General features: G+C 39.0%; 1 protein-coding gene across 2 annotated transcripts in view; it reads left to right on the plus strand.

Moving 5' to 3' along the window:
* LOC147312081 (polycystin-1-like protein 2) overlaps positions 1–20,631 on the plus strand; it is a 44,693-nt gene extending 24,062 nt beyond the window's left edge. For both annotated transcript variants that reach the window (XM_086266073.1, XM_086266074.1), the window contains 24 exons: positions 66–197; positions 845–958; positions 1,502–1,616; positions 1,712–1,902; positions 1,986–2,216; positions 2,674–2,775; positions 4,932–5,110; positions 5,434–5,580; positions 6,326–6,525; positions 6,618–6,829; positions 7,020–7,206; positions 8,242–8,482; positions 10,228–10,468; positions 10,640–10,736; positions 10,828–10,950; positions 11,133–11,318; positions 12,406–12,736; positions 12,871–13,004; positions 13,211–13,338; positions 14,404–14,564; positions 14,687–14,897; positions 16,072–16,173; positions 16,296–16,427; positions 20,142–20,631. In XM_086266073.1, the coding sequence (XP_086122199.1) occupies positions 66–197; positions 845–958; positions 1,502–1,616; positions 1,712–1,902; positions 1,986–2,216; positions 2,674–2,775; positions 4,932–5,110; positions 5,434–5,580; positions 6,326–6,525; positions 6,618–6,829; positions 7,020–7,206; positions 8,242–8,482; positions 10,228–10,468; positions 10,640–10,736; positions 10,828–10,950; positions 11,133–11,318; positions 12,406–12,736; positions 12,871–13,004; positions 13,211–13,338; positions 14,404–14,564; positions 14,687–14,897; positions 16,072–16,173; positions 16,296–16,427; positions 20,142–20,345 (4,101 nt within the window). In that variant the 3' untranslated portion in view covers positions 20,346–20,631. The remainder of the gene's footprint in view (positions 1–65; positions 198–844; positions 959–1,501; positions 1,617–1,711; positions 1,903–1,985; positions 2,217–2,673; positions 2,776–4,931; positions 5,111–5,433; positions 5,581–6,325; positions 6,526–6,617; positions 6,830–7,019; positions 7,207–8,241; positions 8,483–10,227; positions 10,469–10,639; positions 10,737–10,827; positions 10,951–11,132; positions 11,319–12,405; positions 12,737–12,870; positions 13,005–13,210; positions 13,339–14,403; positions 14,565–14,686; positions 14,898–16,071; positions 16,174–16,295; positions 16,428–20,141) is intronic.
* The last annotated feature ends 791 nt before the right edge of the window (positions 20,632–21,422 follow it).

A 21,422-nucleotide genomic window follows, 5' to 3' on the forward strand; every position in this document is an offset into this window, starting at 1 on the left:
AAATCAATTTTGCTCAATCATCCTAACGTCTAATGTCTGACCTGATCTTTGAATTACACTTTCAGATGCTGAACTTAGATGTAAACCCATTTTGTTGGAAGGTGGGATGGGACATCAGCAGATTCATAGGTTATTTATCCCTCACAACAAAAGAAGGGTCTGCTATCCCTGTGGAAAACTTAAGTAAGGATATTCAGGTCAGTGTAGCAACATTACAGCATCCACACTTACTGTTTTCAATCTCCTTTTGAGAGGACTTGTTTCTGGGGACTTTTGAGAAATGCATATTAAGAATAGTTTTGTGACAGAAGTGAAGATGGTGAATCTGTTGGCCAGAATTCCTATCAATGGCTAAAACACTGGCTAAAAAAGAATCACAATAAGGTCATGGAGTGGCCTAACCAATCTCCAGAATTTGATAATCTAGGGAGAGAGCTGAAACTGTGAGTCACCAAGAAGAAGCCAAGAAACCTGGAGAGTTTAGAGAGTTTCTGTAAAGGGGACTGGGCTATAATCCCTCCCTAGATGTGAGAGAAGGTGGTGACCACCTACAAGAAACATTTTACTGCTTTCAATTTCTCCACCAAGTGCTAAGTCATATTTTACTTGAGGATTAAATACTTATGCAAATACTTTCACTCAATGACAAAAAAATATATATAATAGAAAAGGGCCTGATGTAATTCTGGGGAGGGATTACTACTTTTAAATAGTAGTACAATTAATAGTAGTAGTAGTACTAATTAATATGTTACTTGCATGTAACTATTTTACAAGTTTAAAATATGTTAAAGTGGCTACATTTTGAAACAGTGGATAACTGCTTTCTAACATCTGACTTCAGATCATGTTTCCACGGCTTGCTGGAGAACAAGTGAACACCACTATTCTCGACTTGGGGAACTTCAGCACAACGGTTATTGATATTCCTTCAGCGAACTCTACCCTGGTTCTAAAGGTTCAGTGACTTGTTCTTTTATGTCGACTCCTGAAATTAGAAGAAGCAAACATGCTTAGTGGACAGTTATATTATGGTTACATTACATACAGAGGCTACATTCTGTTCAGCGTGACTTTTGCTTGTGACCATGCTAACATTGCTAACTGTTAGCAGAAAGTGTAGCTACAAGACAAGGCTAAAGAAAATTTTTACATGGCAGTTTTGCATTAAAAGATCAGCTATTGCAGGTCATCTCCTGGAGACCACGAATATATGTACCAGTTTCTGACACATTTCATCACCTACATCAGAAGAATCTTTATTTGATGTAAATTAATGTCATAGTGATTAACCGCTGACAGATTGTCATGTCAAATATGTAGAGCCACGCTGTTACCCTCCCTAAAACTTCATATCTTTGCTACACTGTAGCACTATGATGACTGCAGCCAATCATAGTTTTACTAATTATATTCTTTATTCTTTCATGAAGGAAATTCATGATTTTATTTTAGATTGCGCATTCATAAGATTTTGTCTTGCATGTCCAACCTTTTAAAGATGATGCCTTCAAAGGTTCCTTTACCCTTCAAAGTCCTCCTTGGTTATAATGACTACCCTACTGAGACAAATTATGTAGCGGCAACAGAGATGCCTCAGCAGGGAGCCACACAAGGTAAGAAATGCCTTTGCTTAATTGTGGTGACAAGATTTTTTCCACTTCTAATGTGACTGAAGTGAGATTTGACTGTGTCTCATGTGCCTGCACAGAGGAGAAATACACATGGCTCCTGCACCCTGAGGATTTAAAGGGCAACACTGGAGTGCATTATCTTGTTGTGAGACCCATAGTGGGCCCAGGTATAAAATCTATAAATGCCAGTTTATCAATTACGCCCATCACAACCTCATGTAAATTTTGGAATAAATCACTACTGGACTGGAGCAAATCTGGATGCAGAGTAAGTGCAACATTTCAATCTGCTACACGTACAGTGAGGCGTTGCTTAAACAATAATGGAAATATAAGCTGTTGTCTTTCAAGGTTGGTGCCAATACCACGCATTTAGAAACCCAGTGCCTCTGCAACCACCTCACCTTCTTTGGGACCTCCTTCTTTGTCACTCCCAACCTTGTCGACCCGTCACGCACTGCTGAGCTATTTGCAACCTTTGCCGATAATCCTGTGGTTGTGTGCTTCGTCGCGGCACTCTTTTTGGCATATCTCTTGGTCCTCGTGTGGGCAAGACGAAAAGATATTCAAGACACAGTCAAGGTATTGCATCTCTCGTGGACTGAAGAACAGATTAAAAATAACAAAAGGCTTGTCTGTTTCCTAGGAGTATTATATATCTTAAAAAAAACACAACAACAACTTATATGTTAGTTGTTCTGAGGTGTTTTCTGTGGAAACAGTTGTGTTTGAGGCTCCAGGGGACGCTTGATGTTGTGAAAACCTGGAGGTGTATGAGTTAGAGAATAAAGAAAATAGCTAGAAAGACTTTGTAGCTCACTTCTCATCTGTTTGATCCTTAAGGTCATTTCAGCCACTTCTAAAATACACACTTGTATCTCTCTGCATCTTCTATATTCTTACATGAACTCTCTCTCTGGATAGATAGATAGTTTCTAGATAGATAGTTGAACGCTAATATGTGAACAGCTTTTCTGTTTGGGAATAGCGTCTCCATCTCATGTCCATATAATATTTTTGCTTGTTGGCTGAATAACAGGTAAAGGTGACAGAGCTGGAGGACAATGATCCAATGGATGAGTATCGCTACCTGTTGAGTGTCTGCACCGGGCATCGTATAGGAGCCTCCACTTCCTCTCAGGTACATGTGTTCAGTGAAAGTCACACTTATCACAAAGTTACTTTAGACTTGTGGAAACATCATGAGATGCACGTTCTCTGTTTTCAGTCTGCTTATCAGCAGCTCATCTTTTTACAATTTCACCACCAGAGATGGGCAGTAACGTTACTGTAATCCGATTACTTTTTTCAAGTAACGAGAAAAGTAAGGGATTACTATTGCCAAAAAAGTAATTAGATTACTGTTACTTCTCCCATAAGCACCCTGCGTTACTGCGTTACTAAACCGTGATTTTGTTCGTGAGCGTGTCTCACGACAAGGACGTACGAGCGTGCGACGTACGAGCGTGCGATGTCCATGTGCAGATCAACAATGAATAATATGGAGTGCAGGAGAGAAGGTACGACCATGCGGCGTTTAAAGCTTGGAAGTACTGGCATTACTTTGAGTTTGATTCTGTAAGTGACAAAAACATTAGCGTTTGCTGTTCACTCTGCGTGGAAGAAAAAACCTCTTTCTACAGCGAAAAATTAAACATTAAATCTGAGCAAGCACCGAGCACACCGCCACGGGAATGTGAAATTCACAGAGAAATCCCCGGATCCTCCCACTGACATGACTGCTGAGGCACCGGGCAAACCTCCACCCGCCCCACTCCTGCTAAATAGATGAAAATAGATTTAAGAGCCACAGGACCCAGTGCCGCTGAGTCTTAGATTTTATTTGAAAGAGTGAGTGCAAACACAAAACATTATTTTATTTTATAAGCTGGAATATGCAGAAAATAGGTTTGAATGTTAAACACATTTCACAGAGAATATTGCATATAATTAAATTTTTGCTTGATGCTTAAAGTTAAAAGATTAAAACCAATAAAACACGTTTTAAAGAGAGACTTTTTCATTTGATTACATTTTACATAATGATGGATTATGCAGAAAAAGAACTGGGCTGAAAGGTCTTTCGCTTTATTATGTATTGAGGTTGTGTCTCATGTTTTTATAAACTAAGTAATAAAGTAACTAATTACTTTTGAAAACAAGTGATCAGTAAAGTAACAGGATTACATCTTGGAGAAGTAATCAGTAATTAGTAACTAATTACTATTTTCAAGTAACTTGATCAACACTGTTCACCACAAACAAGAACTTTTTCATCTGTGTTACCCAAACACACAATACGCCATTCAGCAACTCTTCATGTTTCGCTGGCAGTGAAACACCGTGAAGCACTCAATAACCAAAGACTTCTGGGGTTGCTCCATCAGCTCCATCTTAAGGGCGAGTTCTAAAATAGGCTTGTGAATACTCAGCTTTCGTTAGGTGGTGGGCTTCATACACCTGCTCTTTCTGCCGACACATTAGGCCCCATAATATATGTGTTTTTTTAGCATGTTCTGCTAACACTAAGCTACAGGCAGATTTGCACTTGGGTTTCAGCACATGCTCTGTACTGATCACTTAGGCTGCTCATCTCATCACTCGTATTTTCTGTCTGTACTAACTTTTCAGTGATTTTTTTTTCTTTCAGTAACTTTATGTGAAAAAGTACATTGTTTGTGTCTTTTCTTTTCTGTATTCCCAGACTGATGTATGCAATTACATATTAAAGAAAAGGCACATGCACATGCTTTAATATCTATCTCATCAGATAGAATAGAAGAAGAAGAAAGTTAACGAGAGTGGAGCTTAAACATGCATTTTTTAATGTCCAACCGGTGGCAACTCCTCTGGATGGAAAGTAAAGAAACTAATAAAACAGACTGTATAGAAGTATTTTGGTAAATTCTTACTTTTCTACTTGTTGCTAACACTGACCTACGAGCTTGTTAGCATGTTAGCATGTTACGAGCTCATGTTTAATGAAATTCTGTAACCTGTTTCCTAGCAAAATATAAATACATGCACAGCACTGTGTGTATCATATGCACTGCACACAGACTCTCACACTTACACACAGTGGAATCTTAATTGTTATTTTTACAGTGGTTATTCTAACTGTATGAAACAGACAAAAATTGATCAAGTCCGTATTTCTATTACTATTTGAAGTTTTCCCTAATATATTGCCAGAAACAGTTTAAACCAGTACTAAGGCGCTACCATTGCTCTCATATGGAATCAGAATGGTATTGTTTTCAGTTTTATACTTTTCATGCACAAAATTGATTATTTTAGGTGACAGTTACTCTGCTGGGCACAGAAGGACACAGCGAGCCTCACCACTTGACAGATTCAAAGAAACGTGTGTTTGAAAGGGGAGCAGTGGACATGTTCCTGCTAACTACGCCCTTCTCCCTGGGAGACCTGCAGGGCATCAGACTATGGCACAACAATTCAGGAAGCCATTCTGCCTGGTAGGAAAAAAAGAAATGTCACAACCACACAAAAGAAAGGCATCTCGACAATTATGGTATTTTCTGAGTCATTAGAAACATACTGTTTGACCAAGAACACCACAATGATTGGACATTAAGGTGAATACAGTGTGAATCCGGTCCCAATTACACTGATCTTAAAGATAATTATTGTTGCTTTTTTAAGGAAAACATGGTCTTTAAATGCAATTCAGCTGTCATTTTAAGTAATATGTCTTCTACTGACTTTTGTGGGTGTCACGTGGAGCAAAGCAGAGGTCACATGATTGCATCTTGCATTTACATTGTTTGCCTTTTCTCAGGTATGTAGGCAATGTCATGGTGCAGGATTTACAGACAGAGGAGAAATGGCATTTTCTATGTAATTCCTGGCTGTCAGTAGACATTGATGACTGTTCCCTCGATAAAATATTTCCTGCTGCAACAGAGATGGATCTAAAAAGGTTCAGGTAAGCGCAAAGCCTGGTGGTACGTTTGGTAGCAGAATTACACGTACAAGCACTCTGTCTAGAGGCTGAACATGAAACCCAGATTGGGAGTACTGATCAAATGCAAATTCAATCGAATTCATGGTTTGGAGTTCCATTTGGATAATGTTATGTTTGCAGCAGGCAGGGTAAACTATCATTTTTTTTTTAAATGAAATTCACTTTCACAAAGCAGCAGCCAGAATTTACTTTTCAACTCGTTGAAAAATCTACCAGTGCTTGTGGACTTTCACAAGGCTACCAGAAAGAAATTATTAGGCCCAGGTATGATTAAAATGCAAGGTGGAGGGAGAGTGGACACACTGGACAGAGGATGCTGAGCTGCCAAGCAGGAGAAAAAGAAGAAAACAGAGAAGATTCATGGATGATGTGATAGAGGACATACAGTGGGTTGGTGTGACAGAAGAAGCTGGGGATAGGGTGAGATAGAGGCAGATTTCCAAAGACGAAATGAAACCCAGTAAAAGCTGCCACTTTCTTCTCATCCCAGTTGAGTAGCTAAATATTTGGTTTAAGCGCTGATCTGGTGATTTAGTGGGGATTATTCGCTTTTCTTTAGGCTCTAAAACCTCCAAATGCTTCAGATCTACAATAGTGTTTTACAGGAATTAGAAAAAGATTAAAATGTGATGCTAATCCATCACTAATTAGCTGTTTATGAAGGTTTAAAACATTTGATTTTTACAATGTTGCTTTTATCTTTCAGTAATTTGTTCTTCACAAAGACAACAAAGGATTTCAATGACGGACACCTCTGGATTTCGGTGATCAGTCGACCACCGAGCAGCCACTTCACCTGTGTGCAGAGAGTGTCCTGCTGTTTTTCTCTGCTGCTCTGTACCATGTTAACCAGTATCATGTTTTATGGGATCCCAAAAGATCCCTCTGACCAAGTAATGGACCTAGGTACATCAAAAATGTATTGCCATTAAATTTACTTTTAAAAAAGTGTAAAAAAGTCCAAATCTAATTAATCTATTTCCCATTTGTATTTTCAGGAAGTTTTGAGTTTACTTGGCAGCAGTTCATGATTGGAGTTCAGAGCTCCCTCATCATGTTTCCCGTCAATATCCTCATAGTCAGTATTTTCAGATTCACTCGTCCTCGGGAGTTTTCTTGTTGCCAGCGCAAAAAAAAGAAAAAGAACACACAAGATTCTTCTGCCACAACGGACATGACTAACAGAGTGTCTTTAGATGTTATCATTAAGGTAGGTGTTTCCTGTTTTTGTGTTTCTGCATTTAATATTAAGGTGCTGCTAAACTGGCACCCAAGCCTTATGACAAACCTTTTTGTACGTGTTACAAATACTGATGGTTTTGTGGGTTTAGAAGAATTTCTCTAATGTGCATACACTTCATTTGGTATCAAAATTCGGTATTGAATGTGCTTCCCCTTAGGACATCACAAGAATTGCCCACTCGCTCTCTAAGACGATGAAAAGCAACGTCGCATGCAAGGAGATTAAGTTTGTACCTGGACAAGAAAATGATGTCAATGCTATACTTTCTGTGTTGAAAGACTTAATCACACAGAATAACACAGCTAGTGAAAATATCGAGACAGAAACACAGCCTCAGCTATCAGGTGAGTTCTCGTGTTAATAATTGATCATGATCAACTAAAAGTGCTGCAACACTGCCCCAAACCCCCATCTTATTTAAGTTTGCGCGACCTGCCCGTTAAGAACATATTCTTGGGTACTTCTATAAAGTTGAAGCACGGACATCGTGACACACTGGAGGAGATCAAGTGGCCACTGAAGTGCAAGTAGCTTTCTAAAAACAAGAGCAAAGTTGCAGGGAGCCAAATCTGGCGCCTGCTGATGAATGATTGTGCTGCTGAGGCCAAAATCACCTGCCTCTTCAACTGTGGTGCGTCTCACTGAGTATCAGCACACACCACACTGAAGCGGTGTACAGCAAATCTTCTGGGTTTCATGGCTCTTTAGGATGTTACCTTAGACTGTCTGAGCCTAGAAAATGAATTTATGGTGAATGCTGCATCTTCCTCGAGCGATGCTTTGCCATTGGGGTGAGGTCTACTGAGAAGTACTTTGGTTTGAAGCCGGGGTCAGTTGGACACAAATTTTTTACATGTTAACTCTGCACCACATACGAGTGCGTAGAATAGGATTCATGTCTTCGAGTGCCTCTGGATACAAACCAGAGGGGAGATCAGCTAACTCGACCTTTGGACTTTTCACAAGTGTAGTCAGACAACTTTATGATCACAGCTCTCGCATTAAGGGTCAAATTAGTACTTACATATCAGAAGGTCTCACAAACAGTTTGGTGTCAGTTCTTTTGCTTTTAAATAACATGCAAAGCAAATTTAAGTGGCGTGCTACAAATTTGATGGACGTTGTTTTTAATCAGCTGTTAATTCAAAGAGGCATAAAAGATGAAAATTTGCCTGAAAGGACGGACACTGCAGAGTTCTGAAATCATTCAGAAGATACTTGCTTATATGACAAAGTGGTTGTTTGAAACAAATAAAGACAGAATTTGAAAACGCTGCCAACAATCACATTTCTGCAAACAAAGCAATTTTTGCTTTCTGAACACATCATATCATGTGCTTCCTTGAGATTTCCAAGTAATAACATATGTACATTTTCAGATAGCAGCGCTTATCCAGCATCGGCAGAGGGGGTGATTCAAAAGAACAGAAACAAAAGCCAGTATCTGTACAGACAACTGTGTCGCATCGACAGTGAGTTGAGTCAGCTGGGTCCCTCAGGCTTCCCGAATCCACACAGCTACAAACAGGCGCTGCAGCAAGTCCAGAGCACGAAGGAGTTGCTTGAAGATCAACTCGTTGCATCCAACAGAGGCGTTCCAGATGAACCCACCAACAAAACGTATGAAAGTCACTCTGTAAGAGGACCGCGCTGGTGCAGTTAGATGTCACATCCATCTAGAACATTTTATTTTATCTTGGAGGAATTAACTGCAGTTATAGCTGCTGTATGTCTTTGTTTTAATTATTATAGTCACTGCAACGCTTTTAATTGATAAAATTAAAACTCAACACAAAGAAGGGGGTTGTTGAGGCACTCTGAGGATAAAATCATATAACAAATTTGTTCTCGCAACAATTCAGCAAGCAAAACACACCAACGTGTATCGACTCAAAGTCTTCCTCAGGGACTGACACATGCACAGCCTAGATTAAATACCCTGGCTCGCACTCAACCAGCACCTGTGTGCAAAGTATTTTAAAAAGACAGACGTCCCTACATATCAAAGCAATAACAAAACCTCAGCAATGTTCTGTAAGAATTATCAAAGAAACTACAAAAGCAATATGAGAAAAAGGACCAACAAACACCATTTTTAAACTCACAGTAAATCAAAATAGAGCACAATTCAATCATTAAAATACGTTGAACTAGAGCACAAAATTTCACTAGTCAAAATATGCATGAGCCTGCACAGTAAGCTATTAAAAAACTTCAAAAATAAACAATAAAATCTATGAGAGTTTCAAGATTGTGACTTTAAATTTTAAATCATCAAAATGGGTGTTCTATGAGTGAAATAACTGAAGTCGAATTGCTGATCTGCAGAGGTAGAAAAAGTGCCAAAGTACAAGTACAGGTTCTTAAAAAAATACTAGTAAAGTATTAAGTACACTCCAGAAAAAGCTGACTCAACTTCTTTACTCAAGTAAAAGATGAAAAAAAAAATAGGCTCTGAAATGTACTCAAAGTGAGAAAGTAAAAAGTAGCTCTTTGAAGCACATTTATATCAAGTATTTTTATGCAAAGCTAAATGAACTTTGTGCTATTACTCGATCAGTTTCAGATGATGGATCTATGTGTCATCAGCTCAAATTCAAATTCATCTCTGCTACATTTCATGTAACCTAACTCTGAGCATGAACCTCTTCTTCCTGTTCTGTTTTCCTCTTTTCCCTTTATGCTCGCTCCTGCAGCCAGGAATTGTGCAATGCTCCAGCCCCACTTTAACCCCTGACTATAGCGTGATGAATGATGCAAAAAATATGAGTTATCAAAAGCTTTTGCTTCTTTGATCTCTTTGTATGTGTAAAGCCCCAGTGATAGATACAACAGTAGGATTACTTTTCTGTTACTGTTTCCACCTTTTTGCCTCAGATCACTCAGATGTTTGAAGGCAGCTGTGAAATAAAAACTTCCCTCAGTTGTCTTAAACCTAAAGTAATGAGCCTGGTTTGAAAATGTGAGGAGTGAAAAGTATAAATATTTGGGTAAAAATGTAGAGAGTAAAAGTTAACAGCTGAACATAAATACTCAAGTACTTGACTAACAAAATAGTTGTACTTCCTACCTCTGCATTATTGAGCATATTCAATTCAATTTTTCAGTTCAGTTTTATTTATATAGAAGGAAATCACAAAAGCAGTCACCTCACGGTGCTTTATATGGTAAAGGCCCTAAAGTAGTATAATATGGAGAGCAGTACTGATTTAAACATGTATACACGATGTTAGGATAATGGCCTATTACTTTGCAAAAACATTTTTACTCGTTGCTCTGTAAAGTTACATGTTAATGCTATTGAAATTCATATTGGTGAAAGGAAATGTAATTTTACTTGCTGTTCTGTCGCTCCGTGTTTACAGGGCCAGTCCGTCAGACAGCACTGATGGCGATGGCGGTGAGAAAGAAAGGACGTGCTGTCACGGAGGTCTACCCTGGTGGTTTATTTTTTTTGGCTGGCTGCTGGTGATCGCAACCAGTGTCGTATCAGGCTTTTTCACAATGCTGTATGGCTTGAAATTTGGAAAACCGCGCTCCATAAGTTGGTTGGTATCCATGGTTATTTCCTTCTTTCAGAGTGTCCTCCTTATTCAGCCGCTGAAGGTGAGAAGAACATTTGTCTGTTATATACATACCCTTAAGATTTCCTGCACAGTTAAAATTTCAGTTACACAATTTTCTTATAATTTAACGTTTCTAATATAGATAATTTTTTGTAAATTTAAATATTTACTCGAAATAAACCACTGCATTTATTCATGCCTCTCAAAACAGGTGCTTTGTTTTGCAATCTTCTTTGCTCTTGTGATTAAAAAAGTCGACGAGGAAGATTTTCAAAATGTTCAATTTGAAAGAAACCACAGAAATATCGGTAAAATATCAAGAAAAACTCTAGAAAGCATACTTTCTTCCTCTTTTGTTTAAATACTGAACATTTCTTTGGCAACAAACTTCATCCACAGGTGAACAAATGTTTGTGCGCTATGGCAGTGTTTATGAGCCGCCGCCTCTGGCAGACGTAGAAAAAATGAGGAGGAACAGGATGCTGGAACAGAAAGCCTTTGCTCTAATCAAGGAGATACTGAGTAAGTAGACACACAAAGAACTGCGAATTAACCTGATTAAAACAAATTGAAGGAAATCTTCATCAACGACAGAAACTGCAGAAAAAATATAATAATTTTGACTACAACTTATCTTCCAGGGATGTTGTAAGTCTGACCTGAAATTAATGCTGGGTTTGACTTAATCCCCCTGTATGTTTCAGTCTACATGGGGTTCCTGTGGATGCTGCTGCTGGTGGCACATGGCCAGAGAGATCCAAATGCTTTTTACCTAAACACACACATTAAACAAAGCTTCTGTGGAAACGCCCCAGCCACCATGGCAATTCAAGATGTATTCAACTGGGCCAAGACATCTCTACTCAGTAACCTCTTTGGACAATATCCAGGTAAATATTTGTTACAAAAAGGACAGTCAAACAGGACAGGGCTTCGCTTTTATCTCTGTTGTAGACGTTGCCAGTTACTGGCCACCTCCTCTAATCTGCAGGCTCAGTAGACTGTTATCAAAGGACTATGGGAGAAATGGTTTTGCAAAGAGCAACAAAAGTCCATACAAGGATGTTATCAGAGTGGAAGTGGAAAGCATTTGATGACTTTCAACAAGGAGTCATGATTTCTGACCTAAAGCTGTTTATTCTGCTTCACTGTGTAGTTGTGTTCTTACTTTTAAGGGTTAGTGTTGAACCTTTTTTAGAACGTTCCAATAGCAGAACATACAGAAGGGATATAACCATATCTACACGAACAGGTGAATTCGTTCGAGGTTCGATTCGATGGTTTGTTTTGTTATTTCATAAAAGTTTTAGAAGACTTTTTTGTTTATTAAAGCAGAACACATGAACAGATTAATCCAGCTTTATGTCAAAGCAACTGTTTTGTGTCAAGTGTCATTTCATTAATATCTGTGTATTATTTTAAATATTGTGCCTTAAGTCTTCACTGAGATTGCAGTGATATCAAATCTGAACTTTGGTGCAGGAAGTACAGATTATTATTATCTATTATTCTATATTTCCTGCCTCTTTTTTACATGTGCCCTTTTATCCCTCAGCCGTTAAAGGTTGGTGGAGTACTGCTGTCACCCTGCCAGGTGGTCGGGCAGGCAGCGTGGACACCCGACTTTGTAAACACGATAACTTGAGAACAAGATAAGCTAGGACTTTCAAATAGGTGCATCAACTAAAAGGATTACACACATTCAGATCTTGAGGTGAAGGTCAGAGGTCTAGTTTTTTTTTGTAATCTTGTCAACACAAGACACATGACAGTTTTCCCAGCGTATGTTAGAGTGCTTTGACTTGAACCTTTTAGCTAAATCTATAAATATATACATGCTACACAAAGGTTTCTCATCCTGAACTGCAATGATCTTTGCAGCTGGGCAGGTGCGTGTAGGTACGACCTAAAAAGACCGTAGCCTACTCAAATGAAAAATAAATGACAATAAGAGTGAAATGTAAAATACTGTTCCAGGATTCATCACTGATGGAAACTCGAAGCTTCTGGGAAATGCACGTCTTCGTCAACTGAGAGTGAAGAAGAACTCGTGTGAGATTGCAGGCCCCATGCTAAAGATGGTGCCAGGCTGTAGCGCTCCATATTCATGGGAAGCGGAGGACATGGGCTCCTACGGACCTGGCTGGAACACGTCTGTTGGAAATAACATCTCTGCAAGCATTTCCAGTCCCTGGACGTACCAGACACACTCTCAACTCAGAGCTTACCCCGTCTGGGGAGAATTGGCGCTCTACAGAGGGGGAGGCTTTTCAGTGGAGCTCGGCCCAGATTTACAAACTGCAACCAGGTCTCTACCTTAAGAAAAATCGAAAGAATACCCAAGATGCTGTGTTGTCTGAGAGTTAATAGTCTTCTTGGTTGGTTTTAAAATGAACATATGGAATATATTAACAACATTAATTCTTTAATATTTATCCACAGCACCCTCGACTATCTGTTCAACAATATGTGGTTCGATGTTTACACGCGGGCCATCTTTGTTGAGTTCACTGTTTATAATGCAAATGTGAATCTCCTCTGCATTGTCACGCTTTTGCTGGAGTCCCCTGCTGTAGGTAAGGAGAACTGTAATGCATCTAAAGCTTTGTTAAAGAAGACTCTATAGAATGGATAACACATCAGACTTTATTACTTTTCATATGTAACTCCAATCTACATTTATTCCCTTTTTACACCTTCATACTGAGAACTCCGACAGCCTATGATTGAGATCACATTAAGCTGTACGCATGTAAGTGAAGTCTTCTCTCTGACTTTGCAGGAGCCTTTCAGTTAAACAGTGAAATGCAGAGTGTTCATCTCTACCTGCCAGGTGACGGCCTCCACATCTGCATTATGACCGCTGAGATCATTTATATGCTTTTCATCCTCTATTACATGTTCAATCAGGTAAATACAAACATTATTAATACATAATGGAATCTAGTTCCAAATATTGTTTTCTATGTATCCAGTTAAATAGACTAACTTCATTTAGCCAATGAGGTTTAAACAAACTTAGAATGGCATCATCATCACTTTTTGGTTTCCTGACCATTATTTTCCTGAGAGTGAGCAGTTACTGTTTGTTACTGTGATCGGCAAGAATTAGTCTAACGTGGATTAACTACGAGTGTCGTGAGGCTGAACAGTCAATGAAGCCACTCTGCATGTTTCTATTAATCATTTTTTATTAAGTCGTTACTGCCTGTTAATCCAGAAGCAATTAGCAGCTAAATCAGAGCATGTCAAATGCTGTGCAGCTCTACTGTACTGTAATTACGAGGAAATTACAAAGTTGATGCTGATATAATAGCATTAATCTTATTTGTCATTCGTAATAATCCTTTTGCTTTTTAGTGCATCACTGAGTCACATGTTAATCACGTCGTTTCACTTCATTCAGGCTCATTGTGATCGTGGGTGTCGACCATTAACTGTAATTTCTGAGCCAATAAGCTCCTATTGTGTGCCCTTTGTTGCAGTCCCTTAAGATTATTATGGTGACATAAGCACACAGCTTATTTTTCTGTATCTGTCAAGATGTCATGTAGCTACACCCCCTCTGAAATTCACCTGGAAGTCCCAAAGACTGCATGTTAAATTAACTACAGTAAGAGCTTTAGACAACATATAATCTCAATTATTAAGGAGCCTAAATATCCATAAATGTGCTATTTTTATCTATCTTTGTATTGCTCTCTCATAAAGATTTTTAGGGTTAGATAAACAGTATACAGTAAATGCTTATACTTAAAAACCTCTTATGTGAGCACTGAGACTTTCATTAAATATGATCAGATTATTTTCACATGCATTTGGACATCATGGGACAAATCAGCACTTTTATTTGTGCAAATTGTCAACATATGTTTGGTGGTGTTCCTGCTAAAACCTCAACAAATGCATGAGCATGCAGACAACCCCCTGCTGGATTACATAAGAGCTGTTGCTCTCACTTCTTTTCCTGGAAAGGGGAAATTAATGAAGCAGCAGCGCTGGCTTTACTTCAAGAACAAATGGAACCTTCTGGAGCTTTCTATCATCCTGCTGAGCTGGAGTGCCGTGGCCGCCTTTATCCAGAGGACTCTGATCACGAACCGTGATATAGCATACTACCAAAACCACAACGACAAGTGAGATTAACGTAAAACTCTGCTTTAATTTTAGCTGTTTAACTGCAAAAACATGCCTCTCCCATGCTTGGTGTTATTTGGTGGGTTGTTTTTTTTACTCCACATCTTTCCTGTTTTTATAGGTTTGTCAGTTTTTACCAGACAGGCACATCAGAATCCCTTTTTCAGTATCTGATGGCTTTCCTGGTCCTGCTCGCCACTGTCAAACTGTGGCACCTGCTTAGACTTAACCCAAAGATGAACATGATCACAGCTGCACTGCAGCGAGCCTGGACCAGCATAAGCGGTCTTCTTCTGATCATTGTGATCATGTTGCTGGCTTATTCCATTGCAGTAAGTATCTGGTTCCTTTGACCAAATCTTGACTCCTCGCAAATAAATAATTTTGTATTTACATGGACAAGAACAGAACGCTTTTTGGTGGCGGTCGGGAGGGTTATTAATTACAGCCTAATCTTAAAAGTAGAGACTGTGTCTTTCTCCTGAATCCAAACTGTAAGCTGGTTCCACTGAAGAGTACTCTGAGGTCTTTAAGATAAGATAGGGAATGCTTGTTCAAAACCGTGTATCTGAGGAGAAAACTATAACACTTTGGACAACTTGAAAAGAGAACTTCTCTCAGATTTAACGGTGCTGCTCAGTCAAAGCAAAAAAATGTTCTCTAAAGCCTTTAATACAAAGATTTAAAAAATATATCTATTCTGAAAATTAATTAAAAAGATTAATTTATCTTAATAATTTGAGAAAATACACTTTTTAGTAAAATAAACAATGTTTTAAAAGTCAAGAACTCAACTCTTTGGAAACACTGAAAAATCTGACTTTGTCTAATCCAGCGGTCCCCAACCCCCGGGCCTCGGACCGGTACCGGTCCGTGAGTCGTTTGGTACCGGGCCGCGAGAGTTGAGGCTCAGGTGCAAAATGTGTGGTTTTCAGGGTTTTTATCGGTTTTCAGCGTTATTTTGTTATCGTTTTTATCGTTTACTCTCTTTTCCTGGGTCTTTTCACGTGTGTTATGAATAAATCTTCTTTTTTCGGTACCGGTACCAGTTTTATTTTGTTGTATTTATCCGCGACACCTTAAAGGCCGGTCCGTGAAAATATTGTCGGGCATAAACCGGTCCGTGGCGCAAAAAAGGTTGGAGACCGCTGCTCTAATCAATATAATTTAAATTAAAACCATCCAGTAGTTTGATAAATTACATAAAAGTCCAAAACAAAAGGACAGCTGATGCTAATCTTTTCCACTGTGTGCATTAGAGGACTTGAATAGTGATGAGCGTTGACTGGAGAGCCGGGGCAGGTGGTGTTCATTACATTCGTAAATTTAAACTAATTCATTCTGTTATAGTACAGTGTCATTATGCTTTAAACGGTGCGTGAAATACCAATCAAGTAACCTCACTCCATTATCGCCGAGATTATTTAATGAAAATTGAAATCCATGATGGGCAGGAATGATCTCAGCGGTCCTTCTGCTGATCTAATGGTAATTTCTCTCCTTCAGTGTAACGTGATTTATGGCTGGAACCTATCCTCTTATAAAACTTTCATGGATGCTCTCATGACTCTCATCGGTTTGCAGATAGGCATCTTTAAATATGATGAGGTGAGAATGATCGTCTCAGGATTTGCACACATTAAGTCAACATTTTTCTTTTTCTGTCATTTCCAATTTGGTCAGTTAGTTTCAAAGTGGTAATAACATCTAACTGAGGCACTATCTTCTAGGTCCTGGCCAGCAATCCTGTGCTTGGTGGGTTACTCATTGGTTCCTGTATAGTTTTTGTGACATTCGTGGTGCTCAATCTCCTGCTCTCGGTGATCCTCGTGGCATTCAATCAGGAGCAAAAATACCACAAGGTAACAAAAATCAGGATCATTTTTCTGTGTTTTAGTTATCCTCACCATACAATTTTAATCATTCAGTAGCAGTTGAGTTGTTCACGCATTTTAAATGTTACTGAATAACTCAGCTGATATTGTTGCTCTAGAGGAATAAAAGCTGAGCATTGGCCCAATGGACTTTTTAACCAGGTTTTTTGAGACAATATTGGCGAGTGAGAGGAAAATAGGAAAAGAAGTGTACCAGTTCTCAAAATAAATGGGATGAGAGGATCTGTTGTAACTACACAGGGATAAAGTTGATCACATAGGAGAGTTGCTGAAGCTAGGTTAAGAGGAGAAGTGATCATCGGTGAGCAGCAGTGTGGCTTCATGCCACAAAAAAGCACAGGTGCCTTTTTGTGCTTCACTGTGTCTTTGTGGATCTAAAGAAATGTATAGATAGGATAAGTGGAAGCGAATGGATGGATGGATGGATGGATGGATGGATGGATGGATGGAACTTTGGTTCAGACTAAATCAGAGCAGCAAGGAGCTGCCATGAGGAACACCTGAAAAATAGGCCCATAGATGTGAAGGAGGATGTTCAGAGGGTTGATGTGTCACAAGAGCATAGAAGCGATAGGCTGAGGTGCCAAAAGAAGAAAAAGAAGTAACATTTGCTTATTTTCAATAAACTCTGGTTCCCAGTGTAAAGTGTACCCAGAGAAAAGATGACATGTCCTACAAAAAGCTGCAGGTTTGACACTGTCAGTCTGTTCTTGGCACTTTTTTTCCTGTTGTGTGATTTCTTAAGTTTACTTTGCAAATATCCACATTTTACTCCAGCTCTTTCCAGGCCACAGGCAGCAACCATCTCCCATTTCTTTAAAAATCTAAATGCAACAAAATTTTACCCAGTCATGCACCTCCTAAGCACATGGGCAAACTTCACTGAAATTTAAGCTTAAAAGCCAGACGAGTGCACCTCACAAAATCATTACATTCAGGTTTTGAGTGGACAAGAAGCAGACTTCCTTATTATCCAATCAGAAGTCTCTGTGTGTGAGTTTTTAACAGTAAATGAAATACAAACCGCGCTGTAACTCGCAAACTGAAAGGTTGAGGAATTAAAAGTCAAACTCAAAATATAAAACACTAAAGTCATGAAACCAAACTGGAACAGCCACAAATTCCTAACACTTGGCTGTGTTGCTTCCATTTTTATGGGTGTCAGTTATGTAAAAGCAGAGAAGGCAAACGCTTTGTCGTGTCAGTAAAGTGCACCATGATCTCGTAGAGTAATTATTAAGAGAATTTGCTTCTGTGACAGAACATTTATTCATCAGCAGAGACCCGACAGCTAAAAGACGACAAAAAAAGTGAAGTTAGTTTAAAAGTATGATTGTGAATGTCTGAGAAATATATATTTATGATGCTAATTAGCAATAATTCCTGTAAAAGGTTTCCTTGTACTCTAGTTTAAGCTACAATTTGCTGTCCAGACTGTTTGTTGGTATTTGTTAGACAGAAGCAGCCTGCTGTGTGCACTGATGGGATTGGAGATAATGCTGATATTGTCAGGCAGGAACCGTCTGGCTCGCTATCTGAAAACGCTAAGATTACATTTCTAAAGTTGTCACTTTGTGAGTAAGACAGCCCATATGGTTCCTGAAAACACAACTTAGTCTTTACACAGAAGTCGAGAGCAGCAGCCAGTAGCTTTAGGTAATGACATCAAAGTATCCCGTAATCTGTGAGTGCAAGAGTGAATTTTATTATTTCCACCATCGTTCATGTTGTCTGCTTCCTGTCCTTTTTGATAGAAATGTGTATTTATCTCAGGAAGAGTACTGACTTCTTATTCAGGAAAGACTGTGAACTCTGCAGCTTCTGCTTAAATGCACTGAAAAAAATGCAATTGAGTGGTTGTTACATTTACAAAAGTCTAACTTGTGATTTGAAGAAAATAATTTCATGTTTCTATGGTGAACGTAATTAAATCATGTAGGATCTGCATGAAGTTCAACAGCTTAATTTGTTCTTGTTGAGATGACACGATAGGATCTAGTAAGAGTTTCTCACTTGTCACGAAAGTCACAAGATCACATGAGATTTCAAACTGCAGGAAAATCGTTGGAGTTATAAGAGGCAGACAACTATAAACACACCATGTGTGCTATTGCTAATTATTGTGGTTTAACCTGTCAAGGATAAAAAGGTACAGAAAATTCTGCATCAAGCCTTGAAATCATAGCTTTCCTACTTTTGCTAAACCTCGATTGGTGGCGTGGTGGTTAGTGCTGTGGCCTCATAGCAAGAAAGTCATGGGTTCAAATCCACAATCTGGCTAGTTTGCAGTGGGTTCCTTCTGAGCACTCTGGTTTCCTCCCACAGTTACCCATAAGTGTGAATGTGAGTGCAAATGGTTGTTTGTCTCTATGGGATAGACTGGTGAGCTGTCCAGAGTGTACCCTCCTCTTACCCTATCACTTCTCGGTTATGCCCCTGCAGCCCAGATAAAGATAGAAGGGTGGAAGTTGTTGTAAATCCCTTCACGTCTTATGTTAACCAGACTCTAGACCAGGGGTCTCGAACTCCAGGACACATCTAAAACCTGCAAGTTTTAGATGTGTCCTTGATCCAACACAGCTGATTTAAAGGCTAAATTACCTCCTCAACATGTCTTGAAGTTCTCCAGAGGCCTGGTAATGAACTAATCATTTGATTCAGGTGTGTTGACCCAGGGTGAGATCTAAAATCTGCAGGACACCGGCCCTCGAGGCCTGGAGTTCGAGACCCCTGCTCTAGACTTTGTTGAACATTGAACATACAACATGTAGTATTTAAGTGACCAAGTAGTATTAGGATAAAAGTTAGTGAATAGTGTTGGAATAAAGTGACAAAAATGTGAAGGATTAAAATATTCCAAGACCTCATCTTACGTCATCTAAACATGTTTCAATCATGTTTTATCGACACAAAATGCACAGGTTTATTGAATATGAATAAGTTGTGTTGCTGTAATTTAGTTGTTTAAGTTTCTGCCAAAGCAAAACAATTGTATGCAACCACTGTCCACTATTGAACCCGACATGTTCTTTTTTTAAGTGCAATGTTACATAACTGCAATTATTCAGATTAACTCAGGGCACTTTGGAGGGTTGTGAAAGCTTTTAATGATCTATTTCACTGGTGGCAATTAAGAGACATTACATAATTCAGTAGTCAGTGATACTTGTTTGCACAGTTTAACTGAGACAGCTAAGAGAATGCAATCAAATCTTTCACTAAGGATTCCAGGTTAAAAATATTCTGCAGAATCAAACTGACCAAAAATTGCCTCCAGGCCAGCAGGCTGTTTCTGCCAGTTCGATTTCGACCTGAGGTGTAATTCTCAGTGTTAATTAAAGCGTTCTGCATTCAGACAGTGTCCATTCTGTTAACTTTTAATGGTTTTCTAAGTCGCTGAGTGGGACTCCTAAACAGGAGTCACAGCAACAGTTCAGTTCCAGCATGGTTTATTTATTTATTTCTATTTTTAAAATATATGCTTTTACAAAGGGAAAACATTGATGTAAGTGAGGAAGCACAGCGGTTTTATTGTTACAAAGTAACCGTAGGAGCTGAACTGTACACCCACATTTTAGGATTCGTATTTCAAACTTGCACGAATATGTGCAAATGGTCAAAAGAGCTCTCGCCATCTGCAGTACTTTATTATGGATTTTGAATCTGTGCTTCCTTACCCAGCCTTCTGAAGAGGAGGAGATTGTCGACCTGATGCTGATGAAAATCTACAGTCTTTTTGGCATCAAACGTAAACATGCAAAAGACACCCGGGAGTCCGACGTGAGCGGCGGATGTGGCTTGGCCCAAAATAACAGCAGAAATATCTTAAGCACTTCTCCTGATTCCAACATTTTTCAGATGTCTGACAAATACGTAAACCTCTAAGGACGTACTGTACTTTTATTCCACGGTGTTCTCTCCTATCCTTTTTTCCCTCTTCTCGAGAGCATGCTGCACTGTTTTGTGAATATGTGTAATAGCTTATCATAACACACAGAAATACATTATTTGTTGAGATAAATAAGATGTTTAGAGCATGTTGGACTCAGTGTTGTTTTTATTGCAACGATGATACTCAGGTTGCCAAAAACATAAGAACTATATGAGTATTTCATACATATATTGTAAGTATATAGTTTGTATGTGTCTCGTAATCATACAATCAATGTTTCAGCTTTAAAATAAAGAGAAAAATGCATTCATGTGTGTGATTCATGTGTTTGTGTCTAATAACCACTGTTATTCATTTAATATTCCCCAAACAGCTTTGATTTCTCTAAAACACGCTGTCCTTGCAGGTCGAGCTTACTGAAACTGGTTTGTTCACACAGTATCCACAGACACTGCAAAATAGATGAGAGTCCATCACCAAGCAGATCGCAGCCAAACACACGCAGGCATCATTAGAGAGGGTTCGTCTTTTGCAGACTGTCAGGTTCTGACATCAGTGATGGATCTCATTTCTCACTTGTCATGTTTGGATGGTTTAAAAGACATTTTCATGCACTTTTGAGATATTTAAATTCCAACCACTTTTCATGAACCTAACCAAAAAGTTTTTGGTGCATAAAACTAACCAGTAAATTCAAGGTAACATAAATTAGGCAAATCAGAAAAGCAAAAGTCTTAAATGTAACATAAGCTGCAGGGTCAACAAGACTCAACTTCCACTCAGCCACAACAGCATTAACAAGCCAAAGTCAGGCAAAGATCATTTTAATATTCAACTCAGAGCTGCTAAACATGGTTCAGGTCCGTCTTCTCTATTCTTTTTCCATATGAGGGTGCTTTGTCACGCTGACCCAGAAAAAAGGAAGTATGTTTCTGCAGTGTCACTAAGTGAGAAACATTAACAGATGTGTGTGAGTTAAAATGTACTAGAGCGTGTGCTTTGAGCCACTGTGGACGTCAGGTTGTGTCTGAGAGACACAATGTTGGATTGTCAGCGTATAAAAGCACACT

This window comes from Aulonocara sp. 'chitande type north' Nkhata Bay, linkage group LG16, assembly GCF_057382095.1.
Source record: "Aulonocara sp. 'chitande type north' Nkhata Bay isolate Kocher_YH1m ecotype deep benthic linkage group LG16, A_spYH_male_GT1.1, whole genome shotgun sequence".
NCBI lineage: Eukaryota > Metazoa > Chordata > Actinopteri > Cichliformes > Cichlidae > Aulonocara > Aulonocara sp. 'chitande type north' Nkhata Bay.